The 13156-nt window shown below is 49.5% G+C and overlaps 2 protein-coding genes across 5 annotated transcripts; both read left to right on the forward strand.

Moving 5' to 3' along the window:
- Positions 1 to 402: 402 nt before the first annotated feature.
- On the forward strand, positions 403 to 10985 carry OSCP1 (organic solute carrier partner 1). Of its 2 annotated transcripts, none has more exons than XM_050983376.1 (10): positions 403 to 556; positions 5807 to 5961; positions 6662 to 6829; positions 7177 to 7257; positions 7807 to 7910; positions 8500 to 8628; positions 9139 to 9208; positions 9721 to 9860; positions 10414 to 10477; positions 10782 to 10985. In XM_050983376.1, exons 1-10 carry the CDS (start codon positions 445 to 447, stop codon positions 10896 to 10898), a joined length of 1140 nt encoding a protein of 379 aa, XP_050839333.1. In that variant the 5' UTR covers positions 403 to 444; the 3' UTR covers positions 10899 to 10985. The 2 variants fall into 2 exon arrangements, with proteins under 2 accessions (XP_050839333.1, XP_050839334.1); XM_050983377.1 differs by having other exon boundaries at positions 9774 to 9860; positions 10782 to 10926.
- Positions 10986 to 11032: 47 nt separating this feature from the next.
- LSM10 (LSM10, U7 small nuclear RNA associated) lies at positions 11033 to 12405 on the forward strand. Of its 3 annotated transcripts, none has more exons than XM_030233596.2 (2): positions 11033 to 11103; positions 11805 to 12405. In XM_030233596.2, exon 2 carries the CDS (start codon positions 11827 to 11829, stop codon positions 12196 to 12198), a length of 372 nt encoding a protein of 123 aa, XP_030089456.1. In that variant the 5' UTR covers positions 11033 to 11103; positions 11805 to 11826; the 3' UTR covers positions 12199 to 12405. The 3 variants fall into 3 exon arrangements, with proteins under 3 accessions (XP_030089456.1, XP_030089455.1, XP_050839335.1); XM_030233595.2 differs by having other exon boundaries at positions 11055 to 11103; positions 11735 to 12405; XM_050983378.1 differs by lacking the exon at positions 11033 to 11103 and adding an exon at positions 11131 to 11686 and having other exon boundaries at positions 11735 to 12405.
- Positions 12406 to 13156: the final 751 nt, after the last annotated feature.

The raw sequence follows: 13156 nt of genomic DNA on the forward strand, positions 1-13156 counted from the left end.
GGGGACTGGGGTGGTGGCACAGGGACAGGGACAATGCACACATGCACCAGGGATGATGCACATATGGATCAGGACCATGCGTACAACTCACACCAGGAGGATGGTTATTCACACCAGGATGATACATGCATGGATCACGATGATGCACTCTCAGACCGGAACGATGCTCGCTCACACCGGGATTATGTACACATGGATCACGGTGATGCACACACAGATCACGATGATGCACACTCAGACCGGAACGATGCTCGCTCACACCGGGATGATGCACACACTCTGATCAGGGTGATGCACACTCAGACCGGAACTATGCTTGCTCACACCGGGACGTTGCGCAGGCGCGCCCCGCCCGGCCAAGACGGCGCTCCCCGATTGGCCCCGCGGCTGCCCGGCAACGGCGGCGGCGGTGCGGGGAGCGGGGAGCGGGGCCGAGCCGGGGCCATGTCGGCGCGGACGCTGCCGCTGCTGTTCCTCAACCTGGGTGGGGAGATGCTTTACATCCTGGACCAGCGGCTGCGCGCCCAGAGCATCCCCGGAGAGAAGGCGCGCAAAGGTGAGCGGCGCACGGCTCCCTCCGCTCCCGGTGTCCCGGTACCAGGGGAGCCGCTGACGGTGTCCCCGGGCACGGCTCTGCCCCCGCTCCTGGTGTCCCCGGGCACGGCTCTGCCCCCGCTCCCGTCTCCCCCAGCGCGGCTCGGGCTGCCCCGCCCGGCGGTGCCGCTTCCCGGGATGCCACAGAAACACAGAATTACCTAGGCTGGAAAATACCTTTAATATCACCCAGTCCAACCCATGGCTTAACACCCCCTCATCAGCTCAACCCTGGCACTGAGTGCCGCCTCCATCTGCTTTTAAACTTCTCCAGGGATGGTGACTCCACCCCTCCCTGGGCAGACAATTCCATTTCCCAGCCACTCTTTCAGTGAAGAATTTCTTTCTAATTTCTAACCTAAACTTCCCTTGGCGCAGCTTAAGGCTGTGCCCTCTCCTTCTGTCAGCTGTGACACAGGGACACGCTGTGCTGTCACCAGAGGATGCTGCGGACTCCCGATTTCAGTAATTATCGCAGTAATTATCACAGAAATCAGCCCTCAGTGTTTTGTGCTCTCCGCCGGGCAGCGCAGCCCGTTGGGCTGAGCTCGGTGAAGTTCCTGAAGTTCCTTCCCAGCCCGAGGGTGTTGCTGAGGTTGGTTTGGGAGGTTCTCACCTAGAAGGAGAAAGTGGAGTCCGTGTTGGTGTTTCTGTGCTCAATTCAAGGGTTAAAACTTCAGAAATGCACTTTTGGACTCAAAATAACCCAGGATTTGGTTATGTCAGCCCAGCTCCTGGAGTGTGTGGGGCAGAGCAGGTTGCTTTGCAATGGGAAGGAGTTTCCAGGAGTAAATTTATACATCTCAATGCAGAGACAAGCACGTGCAATTGTGTAAAATTCAAATACCAGTACAGCTCCTGAAACCCTGGCTTTTATACAATCTCATTTGGCCAAAATCCTTGTACAAACAGAGCCTCGTGTCTTCACGTGGGCCATGAAACTCTAGCTCCCAGCCAAGCACCTCTGCATTTACCACTTCAGTTTAAAGCTTTGCTTTGCAAGTCCTTGCACCTCTCTCTCGGGGAAGGGCATGGGGAATGTGATGTTTTAATTAAAAAATCAACTTGGTATGAGGTTGGTACTGTTATCCCTTCTGCCTGTCCTTTATGAATTGATAAACAACAAAGGGTTCACTGTGTAATTGTTGTATTGTTTGTGAGGGGGAAATTTGTAATTATTCATGTGTGTTCTGATGAGGGGGTGATGTCACAGAAGTTTACTGCTGTTCATTCAGGGACAAGTTTAGGATTTTAGCTAAATTAAATCTTGGTTGGGTATCTCAGCAGGAGAATTGGACTGTTTTAGTTTGTCCACACATGGATTTATATTTTCTTCCTAAAAATTGTGTGTTAATTTCACTGAGATGTGGTTCATCCACACTGAGGTGTTTGCTGATACTTAAAGCTGTTCATTCAAATGTTGGTTACTTTTATGTGCAAAATACAGCTGAAAACTACCCAAGCTCATGCAAAGGGTAAAATTTGATGTGCACTGAAGCAGCAGAATTTTATCCAAGGGGAGGGTGAGGTTCTCATTCAGTGCTGAATGCTGATGAGAAGAGGCAAAATCCATTAGTTAGCTTCTTTTTTTTTTTTTTAAAGTTTATTTCTTTCTATTTTCTTTTCTTCTCCTTGCAACTCTCGTTCTTACATCTTGAACTGCTGTTTGTTTTATATGCTTCGTGTAGATGAATGGACAGATGTGGACAGGAAACGAGGTACAGTAACTGCTGGCTGCATGCACCAGTCCAACCCCACGTGCACACCTGGGGCTCATCGTGCCTGAACACCTGAGGCTGTTCCTGCAGCCTTCAGTCAGTGTCACAAATGAACAATAATGCTCACCTGCTCCTTAAATTACTGTAAATCAGTGAAAAAAAAAAAACAAAACAGACCATATCTTAAAATCATATGGCCTCAAAAATCATCTACTTTAACCAAGAATGTAAATGGATCAAAGCTTTTTATCCTGGTGGTCTCGCCTACAAAAATGGTATTTGTGTTTCTTTCCCACTGTTTTCATGCAAGCATGTAATTGTGTGAGCATTGTGCAGGTTGTTTTTCTGCTTAAATGCAGGAATATTGGGTCCATTCCATTTTTCCAAGGTTTTATCTCGTGCATTGCTCAGGGTTTGGACAGGTGAACTCCAGGGATGATTGAAGGCATTCCCATTCCAGCTGCTTTACCCAGCTGTGCTGGTGGTCACACCTGGCAGAGCCATCCCAAAGGAGCAGGAACCCACAGCTCATCCTGACTGGAGGATCCTGAGGGTGGGATTGAGCCCTCAGGTGTTTCCCTCTGGAATCTGCCCTGGAACAGGAGCCTGCAGCAAGGGCTGTGCTGAGCAATGAGGAAATGAGTCTCTTGAATCTCAGGTTTTTGTTCAGTGAGCATGAGCAGAACTTACAGGGTCTTTCTGAGCAGCCCTTTTTTTAGGAGGGATCAAGGTTGTGATTGGTGTTTTGCAAAATAAGCATCATTTTGGTAGGTTTTAATATTTACTGTAGGTAAATGCTGATGTCCTGGAGTTTGCCCCAGCTTTTTTCTCACCATTGCCTCCAGTTTCCAAGCACACCCTTTAACTCAGAGGGGATGGACAGATTCCATCCCATCCCAAACAAGGAGGAGCTGCCCAGAGCTGTGAGGCAGGTCCCAGATTAACCCTTCCCTTCTCCTGTGAGAGAGAACACTTTGCTCAGTGCTCCAGGGGATCTCAGGAGGGTTCTGATGTCACCCCCTGGGGCTGTCACTGATGGAGCAGTGACAAAGTCCCTGAGGAGCCACCAGCCTGTGGCAGTCAGGGTGACTGTCCAGAGCCCAGAATGTTCCTTCTGCTGCCCCAAACATCCTCCAGCATCCCCCAGGCATCCCCCAGGCCTTGCTTCAGCCTCATGTCATGCATCCCAGCCATGCCAGTGACACGTGCTGTCTGTCACCAGAGACTGGGTGAGGAGGCCAAAGCCACCATCACCCCCAGCTTCAGTCCTGTCCATCACACTGCCTATACTGGTTTCCCTCCTCTCATCCCAGTTATGACCTCCCCTCTCTGCTCAGTTGCTTTTTCTGTGTTGCTTGTGCCACGTCCCTGGGCCGTTGCTCTGGTGTCACCTGCCATGGCCACTCCAGGGCCCCCCTGGGACCTTTGCTGTGTCATTATCAAACATGTGAGAGATTTATTATCAATTTGCCCTTTACCATGATTGATTTTTTTTTAATGTCTTTCTCAGTTCTTTTTATAGCCCACACAAGAGGTTTTAATTTCAGAAGATAATTTATGTCTGTGGTTTTTCTGTTGAAAAATCAGTGTACTGGGAGGTGTCTGTTCCTGCTGGTTTGGGTTGTTTGTGGCTCTCCAAAGACAGGAGAAGTCTTTCTGTGGGCAGCACACACAAGCAGCTTAAAAATATTTTCCTTAATTGTAGTATGAAGCAGAAGTTCTTATTTTTGTCATAATTGATTCCCTGCAAAATTAACTAGATACTAATATCTACTAGTACTAATATATTTTATTTTCTCCATGAAAAATAGAGGATTTCTGCCTGAGATTGCAGGTAGGGATTGATTTATGGCCAGTTTGTTTAAAAGGAAGGAAGGAGGGACTTTTCCCCCATTTTTAATTAGGAGTATTCTTAATCCAGACTGCTCAGGAGCTGAGATCTATCTGGATTTGGGGTTTTTAAACCAGGATTAGGGAGCCCTGTCAGGTTCAGCACAGGGGCTGCTGAGCTGTGTGTGAGGAACCTGGAACCAGCAGGTTTAGAGAGGAGAGAGAATCACTTCAGAAGGTCTCTGCCCTTGGGAACACAGTTCTCCCTGCCCTGGCTCCCAGCAGTCCCCAGGGAGTTTATCCTCTGGGAAGAGATGAAGTGACAGGGAAATTAAGAAATTACCTTTGTTTTGTCTGTTGGGGTAGGACACGTGTGAAAATCCAGGTGTCTGACCCCCCCAGGAAATCATTAAATCAAACCATTGGTCACTACCACTCTCTGTATGCTCACTTTTTCTTCTTTTCTTTCTTTCTTTCTTTTTTTTTTTTTCATTATTTACTCTGAGATTTTTCTAATCCACAAGAATTGTCTGGCATTATGAGCTTTGTAACAGTCATCTGCTTAGGAAAATCCACACTTGTACAGTAATCTGTGACCTGATGTATTCATTTACCTTTTTTTTTTGCTAGAGGAATAAATGTTTATTGATGATAACTCTTTAGAGTGGATCAGGGAGATAATAAAAGTGGCAGATCCAGCACAAAAGCTCAGGTGCAGCATCTGCTTGAAGCACTGCACAATGTTCTCCATCTTGTTTGCATTAAAAGCTCAATAACCAGAGCACAGCCCTCACACTCAGCACTCCTGAGCTCTAAGAACTCCTCAGTAACAAAACAGTTCCGTGGCTAAATTTGCACATTAAAAATTAACCACAAGTGAGGAAGTTTGGAGTTCTGCATTTGAAACTCTAGGGCCTGCAGATGTTTCAGCTGTGAGAGCCCTGAGTGGGTTGATATAGATCCCAGGGATATAAATGCTTTATTAAATACCTGCCAGTGTTAATCTGATTGGAATAAAGATTACAGAGAGCCCTGCAGGAGCTTCTGTTGAGAAGTTAAAAAATAGACTGATGGTGTCAGAGGGTGTGGAGGCACAGCAAAGATCTACCACAGGGCAAAACTCTCCTTAGGAAGCAGAACTGCAGCTTGTAATATTTTTTTTATTATTTTTAATTATCTGCAGCAGATACTAACACATCAGAGCAGCCTACAAACAACATCATTTAAAAATGAAAAGTGCTAACCATAGCTTTAAAACCAGGGCAGCAAAGCCAGCCTTATTCCCACTGTCAAACAGGGCCTGCTGCTTTCAGCTCAGGTGGCATCTGTGCCCTGGGGGGCATCAGGTGGCTGAGGCCAGGTGGGGCTGAGGCACAGCTGGATGCAGAGATGCTGCTCAGGTGGGGCTGGATGCAGAGGTGCTGCTCAGGTGGGGCTGAGGCACAGCTGGATGCAGAGGTGCTGCTCAGGTGGGGCTGAGGCACAGCTGGATGCAGAGATGCTGCTCATGTGGGGCTGAGGCACAGCTGGATGCAGAGGTGCTGCTCCCCCTCTCCCGTTGTGCCCTGTCCCTGCTGTGCACAGGTAACCCCAGTGTGCCCCCAGCATGGAGCAGGAACAGGCTGTTCTGGAGCAAACCACAGAGCCTAACTTTGTCTTTGCAGTTATGAACGACATCATCAGCACCATGTTCAACAGGAAGTTCATGGAGGAGCTGTTCAAGCCCCAGGATCTGTACTCCAAGAAAGCACTGCGCACTGTGTACGACCGGCTGGCCCACGCCTCCATCATGAGACTCAACCAGGCCAGCATGGACAAGGTAACAGTCCTGCTCCCCAGCTGCCCTTCACCAGGTTCTGTTCCAATATTTAACCCCTGGCTTTTCCATTTTGGAGTAGCTTTCCAGGTGAAAATGGTTCTCTATCACATTCATATTTTCTGGAAAAATCCCTTTGCCCAGGATTTCTCTCCTGGGAAGCTGAGAAGCCTCAGAGAAAAGGAAAACAACTCTGATCTCACTTGCTTCTCCTGTGTTGTGCTCATGTGGAATGTGTTTGGAGATTGTTTACCCACAGGTGATTGTTCCATTGGGTTCTGCTGTGAGTTGTTTTCACTTTTTGGCCAATCAGGGCCAAACTATGTAGAGACTCTGGAGAGAGTCACGAGTTTGCATTATTATCTTTTTAACCTGTAAATATCCTTTCTGTATTCTTCAGTATAGTTTAGTATAGTCTTCTTTAATATAATATAATATCATAAAATAATAAATTAGCCTTCTGAGAACATGGAGTCAGATTCATCACCCATCAGGGCACCTCACAAATACAACAGCATTGCTCACTGAGCACTGGTGGCATTGGAGACCCAGCAGGAAGGATGGGGATGGAACTGCAGAGCTCTTGTTTTTTAAGAAATGAAGCTAAAATGGTTCCTTGTGCCATAGGCAGGTGCTGGCCTGACTGAATCCCCCTCTCCATGCCCAGGAGGTTTCCAACCAACATTCCTGTGTTCCTTTGCAGCTCTACGACCTCATGACCATGGCCTTCAAATACCAAGTGCTGCTGTGCCCTCGGCCCAGGGACATTCTGCTGGTCACCTTCAACCACCTGGATGCCATCAAGGATTTCATCTCTGACTCCCCTGGCATTCTGAACCAGGTGGATGAGACCTTCCGGAGGCTGATCGAGGTAAGAATCCTCAGGAAAAGGGTGGGACACTCTGTGGTTTGATTTTATGGGGTTTTTACCTCTTAGAGATAAATTACTACATTGGAGAGGGTTGTAAGTCAAGGGGCATTCTTTTACTGGCCCACTTTAAATCAATGTGTTGCTTATTCACCCTGATTTCAGTAGAAATTAAATCAGACTTTTAGTGGCAGACAATAATTATTGATAATGCCCAGCAGCCCCCTTGGAGCATCTCTGCTCCCTCTGCAAGTGGATCAGAATATTCAGCTGTACTTCTTTGTTCCCTCTTTCCCTGGATGCATCATGGCACACCTGCAAACCCTTGCATGATGATTTTCCTTTTCCAGACCTACAACCCTCTCTCTGATGGTGAATTCCAGCTCATCAGGCAAACACTTCTCATTTTCTTCCAGGACATGCACATCAGGGTAAGAGTCCAATCCAACTAGGCAGGGACAATGACAGGGAGTTTGGGGTTGGAATGTAAAGGGATCTGCTTATAACCACTGCAGGTTTGGGTTTGTTGTTTGTGCTTTTCAATCATCTTGATGTGCTTGTAATTGCACTCAAATTTCACAAATTGAGCACAAATACTGCAATAATGCTGAAGAATTCTACAGTATTATGAAAAAAGGAATTTCTACTAGTGTGATTTAGATGGATAAATCCATTTTTCCTTTTAGGAGAAAGTTGATAGCCTGAGCATGAAGTCCTGATGTTCTCTGAACAAATTGGTCCCACTCACATGCATGAATGGGATGTAGTTTTTAATATCATTTTTTTAATGTTAGATCAGTGTGCCCCTCCTTTGCACCACAATTCCACATCACAGCCTTTGTAAATACATCCCTCCACACAGACCAAGAGCTCTGGGAAACCTTCCCCAGCCCAGGCAGGGGCTCAGACTTCAGGGAATTGGATGGGAAGGTCTGTGGGGGATTTCCCCAGGCTGTGATGTTTGTGATGTCCTTTTGCAGGTCTCCATCTTCCTGAAGGATAAAGTGCAAAACTCCAACGGTCACTTCGTGCTGCCAATCTCAGGGCCTGTCCCCTGGGGCACAGAGGTGCCAGGGCTCATCAGGTGAGCTGGTGCCATGTGTGGGGCTGCCAGGGAGCAGCATCTCATCTAGAGGGCTCAGAAATCCAGCTCAGACTGCCAATCCTGTTGCATGGATAGCTGAAACTCCAGTAAATACTATTTAAGAGGCCTTTATTATTATTATTTATCTATTATTTAACTATTATTTATCTATTATTTATATTTTGTTATTTTTTTATTATTATTATTATTATTACTACTACTACTATTACTGTTTAAAGGTAAAGGGCACAATTTGGGACTAAGTCACCCAGCAATGAAATGCTGAGCTGCTTTGGGAGTTTTCTATCATAATAAATTAGCTATTATTAATTTATCCCATAACAGAGGCATTTAGGAATGTACAGAATTATTATTATTATAAAGAATAGTATTATTATACATAACATAATGTTATTATTATACACAATAATTATTATTGGTATTATTATTATTATTATTACTATTATTATTAATATTAATATTATACTACAGAATAGAGTTTTATTCCCCTCGTGCAGAAAGCAGAGGAATTAGGTACTAAAATCAGGACTGAAGCTACTAAATGTTTCAATAATGCCTGGTTTTTAAGGATATTCAATCACAAAGGAGTGGAAGTTAAAAGGGCTGAGTTCACCACTGCTGGGAATTATGTTACTCCACAAAGGGAAGGATCTTTTGAGCTTTATGGAGACAGAGTCCTCAAGCTTGGAACAAATATGTAAGTAATTTTTATTCTGTGTAGAAACCTGAACCAAATGCTGATGGATTGGTCAGAAGCACATCTTCAGCCTGGTGTGGTTTTGGCCTCTTTTGCTATTAATTATCAGATTGACTTTTTTACAAGGTGCTGTCCTGTGTGGACAGCGTATAAAGAGCTGCAAAAACCAGGCAAAACTTTGATTTATGTCCCCAGTGGAGCTGAGGAAAGAGAGTTCTCACCTGGTGCTGCATCTCATGTGAAATGTGATTTAATGTAGCCACAGTCAAGAAATCCTCTCTTCTCCATGTTTGCCTTAATGTACATTTTTCATCCAAAGAGATTTGTGTTCCTTCTCACAGCTTTGTCCATCACACACCCCACTGCCTCACTATTGCACCACACTGAGCTGCAACTTCTCATTGCAGTTGTTCAGAGAAATATCCTAAAATTCTGCATGCTGTGCTGCTCCCTCTGGTTCTGTCCCTGGTCCCAGAACAAGCTGTTCTTCCACGAGTGTTTTCCCTGCAGGTACAGCGTGACCCGGTCAGTGGAGACACACATGTCAGGATCATCCAAAAACCTGGTATCCCAGGCAAAGGTCAGTGCTGTCCTCCTCCTGTCCCTGCTTAAACTGGCCAAATTCTGAGTCTATAGGTATGAGACAAGGTCAGGGAAGCTTTTCTGGTGTTCTCAGAGCTTCAATCCTTTGAAGCCAGGGGAAGGGCACATTTTCCCAAAGAATCCACACACTCCTGCAAGGATATTCTTGCTTCCATTTTAATCTCCTCAGAAAACAGAACGTTGGCTTTACAGATTTCTCATGTCCAGTTTAGCTGGAAAAGTATCTTGTGCTGAGTCCATAGATTCAGTCAACCATTTCCAGCATGGAGCTTGTGATTACTGTGGTCATCTACACATTCTGTCCCAGGAAGAACGGGGAAATAAATGTGTTTATATCCCTCTGAAGGAGATGAATGGAATATCAGGAATAAATGAAGGACATATATGTAATATCAGGAATATATGAAGGACTTATATGAAATATCAAAGCTCCTCACAGCCCAAATCTCCCAGGTAATTGCCCAGTGAGCCTATTGCTGTTTCCTGCAGGAGAACATAGCCCCCAACCCTCTTGCTAAAGAAGAGCTGAACTTTTTGGCCAGGCTGCTGGGAGGTTTGGACATCCAGAAACCTGCTGGTGGCGAGTCGGGATTTCGGCTGAATTTGTTCACCACCGACGAGGAGGAAGAGTATGATGGAGTCCTTCTGGGTTTGGGTTTGGGGTGCCCTGTGGGGAGTCCTGGAGAGCAAAGCTGGCCCTAGAGAGCTTTAGGGTCAGAGGGTTGTGTTGTTATCCTGCTCCAGATGTCTCCTGTGATGCAGCTTTTCTCCCAATACCACTGGACAGAAATATCCCCCCCAGCCATTTTAGCAGGATGTTTCTATCTGCTTGTTTCCACTGCAGAAATATTCCTGCTGTTCTGCACTTAGCAAAAATATCTAGGACAGAGAGAAGCCTTCAAACTGGTGTGAATACATTAATTTGCCAAGTAGGAACAGAGGCATTGCCAAACTTCATAGAATTCCAGAATGGTTTGGGTTGGAAGGGACCTCTAATTCTACTCTGCCATGGGAAGGGACACCTTCCTGTAGACCAGGCTGCTTCAAACCCCATCCAGGCTGGCCCTGTGAGCATCCTCTGAGCATCATTTGTGCCTACAGTAGCCTGATGAAGTCTGATTTTTTATAATTTCCTTATACATCTTTATGGGATTAACCACTCTTTTCATGGTTTTAATCAAGACACGCTGCACAGACCAGACCAGAGGAGTTGTCCTACAAGGTTATCAACATTGAAGCCACACAGGTACGTAACATGTTTCACATCACTGCTTCTCACCATCCCTGCCTTGTTAAGGACCATGTTTCACCCAGAGTAGGGACTTAAAAATACATTTTTTCCCATTTCACTTAAGCTCATAACTAAGTAATGGCAAATTTTCTGCCGAGAGTGGAATTAGTCAATATTTACAAAGAAAACTTGAATCCTGACAAACAGCAGAGCAAGTTTTTAGCCGACTCGGGTGTAGAAGGGGCACGTCCCAGTCCAGCCCAGCCCAGCCCCGGGCGCGGGGGACCGGCGGGGGCTGAGCGCGGTGTCTGTCCCGCAGGAGCCGGCGCGGCGGGCGGAGCTGTCCCGCATCCTGGGCGAGCTGGATGTGGCGGAGCCGCGCCCGGGCAGCGCCGAGAAGGGCGAGGACCTGCTGGCACTGATGGACGGGCTCTGAGTGGGACACGGGGACATAGGGACATTGGGACGCCGGAACATGAAGACACCGGGACACGCGGGGATGGGGACATGGGGACATTGGGACACACGGACACCGAGCGTGGCTGCCCCGCCCCTTCCAACCGGGGGCGGGGCGAGGGGCGGGACCGCGCGTGCGCGAGGGGTGGGGCGGTGCGGGCGAGCGCGCGGGAAGGCGGCGGCGCGTGAGTGCGGGAGGGAGTGTCTCCGGTGTGCGGGAGGGGGATGGGGACAGGGACGGGAACAGCGGGGGGACCCGGGAGGGGACAGCGAGGGTGGATGGGGGGTGAGGGCAGGGAGAGTGCGAGAGGGACACGGAGTATCCCAGCGGGCGGGGGGCGGGGAGGAACGTGTGCCAGGGGGGTGGGCGAGGAGAATGGGAGTGACTGGGGCGAGGGGTGGAATGAGAGCAGGTGAGTGTGCAGGTAGGTGTGAGAGGGGCTGTGTGTGTGCAGGTGGGCGTGTGAGCGGTGATGCGTGTGCGGGTGAGAGTGCGAGGGGCGATGTGAGTGCCGGTGAGCGATTGAGGGCTGCTACAGTGGGCAGGTGTGTATGCAGGGATTGGTCAATGTGCAGGGGTTGGTCCATGGGCAGTTGTGTGTGCAGGGGTTGGTCCATGGGCAGGATTTGGTCCATGTTCAGGTGTGTGGACAGGATTTGGTCCATGTGCAGGTGTGTGTGCAGGGGTTGGTCCATGTGCAGGTATGTGTTCAGGGGCTGGTCCATGGGTAGGGGTTGGTCCATGTTCAGGTGTTTGACCATGTTCAGGTGTGTGTGCAGGGCTTGGTCCATGGGCAAGGGTTGGTCCATTTTCAGGTGTGTGTGCAGGGCTTGGCCCATGGGAAGGGACTGCTCCATGTGAGTCACAGCGGGTGGGTGTCCCCAGTCCCTGTCCCACCACAGCCACCATGGAGGTGAGCCACTCAGTGAAGGAGCGCACCATCGCCGAGAACAGCCTGGTGATCCTGCTGCAGGGCCTGCGCGGCCGCGTCACCACCGTGGAGCTGCGCGATGAGAGCGTGGCCGCGGGGCGCGTCACCAGCGTGGACGCCTTCATGAACGTGCGCCTGGCCGAGGTGACCTTCACAGACAGGCAGGGCGCCGTGTCCCAGCTGGACGAGCTCTTTGTGACCGGCAGAAACATCCGCTACGTGCACATCCCCAATGAGGTGGACATCAGGGCCACCATCGAGGAGCAGCTGCAGGCCATCCACAGGGTGCGCTACTTCGGGGGCCGAGACAAGGGCCGCAGTGAGTTCCTCCATGCCAAGCACAAGTGAGGGCCTGGCGCTGCCCACAGCAGCCAGGATGGACCTGGGATGGACCTGGGTGGACGTGCCCCTTTGGTGGACTGCCAGCTCCCTCTGTTCCACCCAGTGACATCCCCCAAGGAACATTTTCCCCCAAGGACTTGGGGCTCTGCTATTCCCCCCACCTGCAGAGGAGCAGGACTGGTTTTTGTAGTGAATAACACCATTTAAAGACTCTGTGGGCTCTCTGCTCATTTCTTGTTCCATTGGCAGCTACTCATGTCCCTCCTCCAGTGGCCAAAGGACCCTTGGTTGGACCTCCCGTCCCACTGCCCCTAGGTCAGCCTTTGCTCGCCCACTGAGCAAAGGACTTGGTGTCGCCAGCATGGCCACCCTGGGAGCTGGAGCTGCTGGCACTGAGCTGGGCAGGGGTTGGTTCTGGTCTGTGCTCATCTTCCTGCTGAGGCACCATTCTGGAAGTGTTGAGCGAGATGAAGGGGAGTGAAGGTGCAGGGAAAGGGGCAGCACCGTCTGCCTCAAAAAGCAGGAACGTGCTTCACCCAGGACACAGAATGCTGGCACTGCCGGCTCCTCTGCTTCCTCCATCACCAAACTCTGCAGTGCTACCAAAGTCTGCAGCCCACCATAGCCTGTTCCCACAGGGGGCTGTGCCCTGGGGGTGCTTGTTTGTACGGGCCTGGGGCTGGGAAGCAGCGCAGGGCAGACCGGGGGTCCCAGCCCCGGGGGTTCCAACCCTGCCGGTCCCAGCCTGGGGCTTAGAGCACGAGGGTTCTGTGGTCCCAGTCCGGGGATCCCAGCCCAAGGTGCCCAATCCGAGGGTCCAAACTCAGGGGTCCCAACTCAGGGTGCCCCAATCCGGGGGTCCCAGCCAAGGGGTCCCGGTGCCGCCGGGCGGGGCTCTGTGGGCATGGCCATCTCGACAGGCCCCGCCCCTTGGCCAATCACTGCGCCTTCGAATCTTCCGCGC

This window comes from Serinus canaria, chromosome 23, assembly GCF_022539315.1.
Source record: "Serinus canaria isolate serCan28SL12 chromosome 23, serCan2020, whole genome shotgun sequence".
Lineage (NCBI taxonomy): Eukaryota > Metazoa > Chordata > Aves > Passeriformes > Fringillidae > Serinus > Serinus canaria.

What these genes read in the sequence shown, in the direction of transcription:
- OSCP1 (XM_050983376.1), top strand. Translation starts at nt 445, where the DNA reads ATGTCGGCGCGGACGCTGCCGCTGCTGTTCCTCAACCTGGGTGGGGAG. An exon ending in CGGAGAGAAGGCGCGCAAAG is followed by an intron (nt 557 to 5,806) that starts GTGAGCGGCGCA and finishes TTGTCTTTGCAG; the next exon opens with TTATGAACGACATCATCAGC. An exon ending in TCCAGGACATGCACATCAGG is followed by an intron (nt 7,258 to 7,806) that starts GTAAGAGTCCAA and finishes GTCCTTTTGCAG; the next exon opens with GTCTCCATCTTCCTGAAGGA.
- LSM10 (XM_030233596.2), top strand. Translation starts at nt 11,827, where the DNA reads ATGGAGGTGAGCCACTCAGTGAAGGAGCGCACCATCGCCGAGAACAGC.